Here is a 3023-nt window from a genome sequence, read left to right as displayed (position 1 = left end):
TATGTATATATATATATATGTATATATGTATATCACATATTCCAGGACAACAAAATGAACAGAATCATACCCACATGGAGCGACATATATATTCCATGCGGACATAGGAAGCTTGAGTATGCAACCACCTACGTTGAAAGCGTGTGTTGGGCCTGAGCATGTATTCGGTTGCGTAGGCTCGTTGCAAGCGGACGCTCTCTTTTGTGTTGCTGGTGATGCCCTGAAAGTCTGTGTGGTCCTTAAGGGGTGCCAGACGATCCTGTAGGCGGCGAAAATGTGTACACAAACTCAGTTTTTGTTTTGTTTTTGAATATCCACGGAACTGTTTTTTTTCTGTTTTGATTTTGGCACTAGAGTTGTATTATACTCCACTCAATACGAGTCGGATTAATAGTTCCCGCTGTTGTCTGAAAAGGTACAGTACAATTCAGAATGCAACTAAGAATTCGACGAGAAATTCAATATATATACTTTGAAAACAGAAACCGCGGACACACCCTATTCCCGGTCAGTTTTCGGCCCGAAATCTCTACACTTTCGGCCTCCGCACTAGATCCGTATTCTGTGCAGTTGCTGAGCGTCTGGAAGTAGCACTCAAACCTGAGGTCAATCGCAACCAACACAAGAAATAAAATTATGGATTATCAAGAGATAGGTTGCTTAATCATCTGGCCTTTGTCTAATAAGTTTATTTAAGTCACATTGTGATATACATAAATTATAGTAGTAGCAACCCTTGCGCATCTAGGGGTTAGCTTGTACGGGACAGTACCAAAATAAATTAGCTAGGTACAACGACCACAATGCAAACACAAGGCATACCTTACTGCTTTGACTTAATTTGTATTTGAAAAGTAAATTCGCTCGTACGAATAGTTGTCGATAGTGCGCACTGACTGCCCATGGTGTCAAAGATTCTGAGCAAACATGGCTGTCATAGAAATACTGTGCAGCACAATACACACAAACTATAAAACGACAAGGATCGCAAACAGGACACGTGTATTGGAAAAGAAGTCCATCTCATCTACATTTAACCCTTTCAATGTTGACGAAACCTAAAGTCCAATATCTTTGGATCGCGTTAAGCGGTTTACTCGACGGTTTAAAAGGCAAGATGGGTTACTGTTCCAGTAGCGTGTCTATATACACACACAAAGCTAATGCAACTGACAAATTCTGAGTCTAAGTGTGTAGTGGTCAGTCTGCGAATCATGACCGACACACTCGCGACGATAGTGATCAGGATACGTTGTTGCTACGTGTGTTCAGAATACACTCATTGGACGGCCTATCTTATCGGTGCACATCGAACATACAACAGAAACCCTGATTGGTAATTCACTCTCCAAGTATGGCGCCGGTCTCACACCGTCATATGTGTCTTTGTATACACCCTTACCTATTGCAGCTACGTTTGTACTTACACGCCCGGCAGTATCACCTACCCATGCACCCCAGATTCCTCACAGAAAGTCTGGCTGGCGGTAAAGCCAGCACCTAACAAAGTATCTGTCTCGTGGTTCAAGATGAAAACTCTGCCGTGTGTGTTCGCCCCGAGCATTCTCCTACCAGCCACGTGTAACTGTGAACCCAGACCGGCGTAATGCCCTACATGAATGTCGTATCCTACGCTACGGCAGTCTCTCGGGTTCTGAATGCGCTCAATAGCCCTGCGGTGTAGTTGACTTCAGTTATGAGACAACTTCCCAGCCCTATTTCTTGTGTTGTACAGTACATTATAACCCCATGACTTGCCGTATTTTAGATATGCGGTAATCTTATCTCGAGTATCTTTTCGTTTGGTATACATATACATCTTGCCAGAACAAAGCGAGCAGGATTAAACTTGCAGGGGACCATTATGTGGCGTAACTCTATCGCTTTTATCTCGACATCATATTATTGTGCCCATGTGTGTTTTTATAAATAGTGATTGAATTGATTTACCTAATGATAGGATCATTCAGCTGACGTTCAAACGACCTTGTATGCGTCACCCCTTCAACGAATGGGAAGGAACCTGCACATAGAGAAAGGAACAAGGTGTGCATGATGAATTATTCTCTATAAAGTGAGAGCAGTATACCCCATATTCCACCTCGTCAACCAATAACCGGTCAGACAATTGCTTCGTAGCGCTAAAAAACCCTCTGGTGGTGTCCGAAACTGATAAAAAAACTATCACACTTCGTGTTTGTACATGGTGATACGTGACAAACATACCTCATTGTGGTGTACCACTTTGCAACCAGCTATCATTCTGTCGGGCGTGTTTATTGCGTATTTACCAGTATCATGTAGACTACTTTAATATATACTGCTGTGCTATGACGAGTAATGATACATGGTGAAGTGCATCACCTGATGAATGTATGTACTTCCAACACTTGTAACTTCGAATGACCTCTCGCAGATTTATGGAATATTTGTTATTCCATTTTGTCTGAGTTACTTTGTACAGAGACATACAGTGGTTATATACCTTGGACGAACCGTTCTTAGTCCACACACAAATACACTAGTGGGAATGTTAAAACGCATAGTAAGCTAAGAAGGGGTCATAATCAGAATGCATATGTACAGTTTGCGGACTATAGTGGGTTGGATCACCCATATACAAGTAGATATATATGAACGCTATGTATCAAACGGACTAGTACATGCAGGTAGAATCTATACTAATTCCTTATGACATAAAATAACCCTCTAGCTAGCAGCTTGAATCCTTAGCAAAACCAACACACCCAATCATATGCTGACATACAGTTCTGTACCCGGCGGTGTGTACGAGGTATGTCCAAATGCAGCCGTCTATGCATCTTCTTAGGATTCATTTCAGGCCAAGTTAAACTAACATCTGTGTAGAGCTTTGGTGGGTATTGTAGGCCGTCTTGTTTCGGTTTGATAGACTCGCACACCGATAGTTGAGTCGCTGCGGAAGTCAATTGTTCCAATGAATTTATTTCTGGTAACATATATGGTATAAAGATTTCACAATTCAATTAAGCAATGATTAAATA

At 41.7% G+C, this 3023-nt stretch overlaps 1 protein-coding gene across 1 annotated transcript in view; it reads right to left on the bottom strand.

The window, feature by feature from the left end:
- Nucleotides 1-2231, bottom strand: part of SARC_03244 (hypothetical protein) — a gene marked incomplete at both ends in the record, with an annotated part of 4739 nt that extends 2508 nt beyond the window's left edge. Inside the window, 4 exons of the mRNA XM_014302968.1 lie at nucleotides 133-259; nucleotides 498-600; nucleotides 1449-1673; nucleotides 2227-2231. Coding sequence (XP_014158443.1) covers nucleotides 133-259; nucleotides 498-600; nucleotides 1449-1673; nucleotides 2227-2231 — 460 coding nt within the window. The remainder of the gene's footprint in view (nucleotides 1-132; nucleotides 260-497; nucleotides 601-1448; nucleotides 1674-2226) is intronic.
- Between the last annotated feature and the right edge of the window lie 792 nt (nucleotides 2232-3023).

Source organism: Sphaeroforma arctica, assembly GCF_001186125.1.
Source record: "Sphaeroforma arctica JP610 unplaced genomic scaffold supercont1.161, whole genome shotgun sequence".
NCBI classification, from domain to species: domain Eukaryota; class Ichthyosporea; order Ichthyophonida; genus Sphaeroforma; species Sphaeroforma arctica.
The sequence above is the reverse complement of the archived record's forward strand: the minus strand, read 5'-3'. Positions and strand labels throughout refer to the sequence as shown.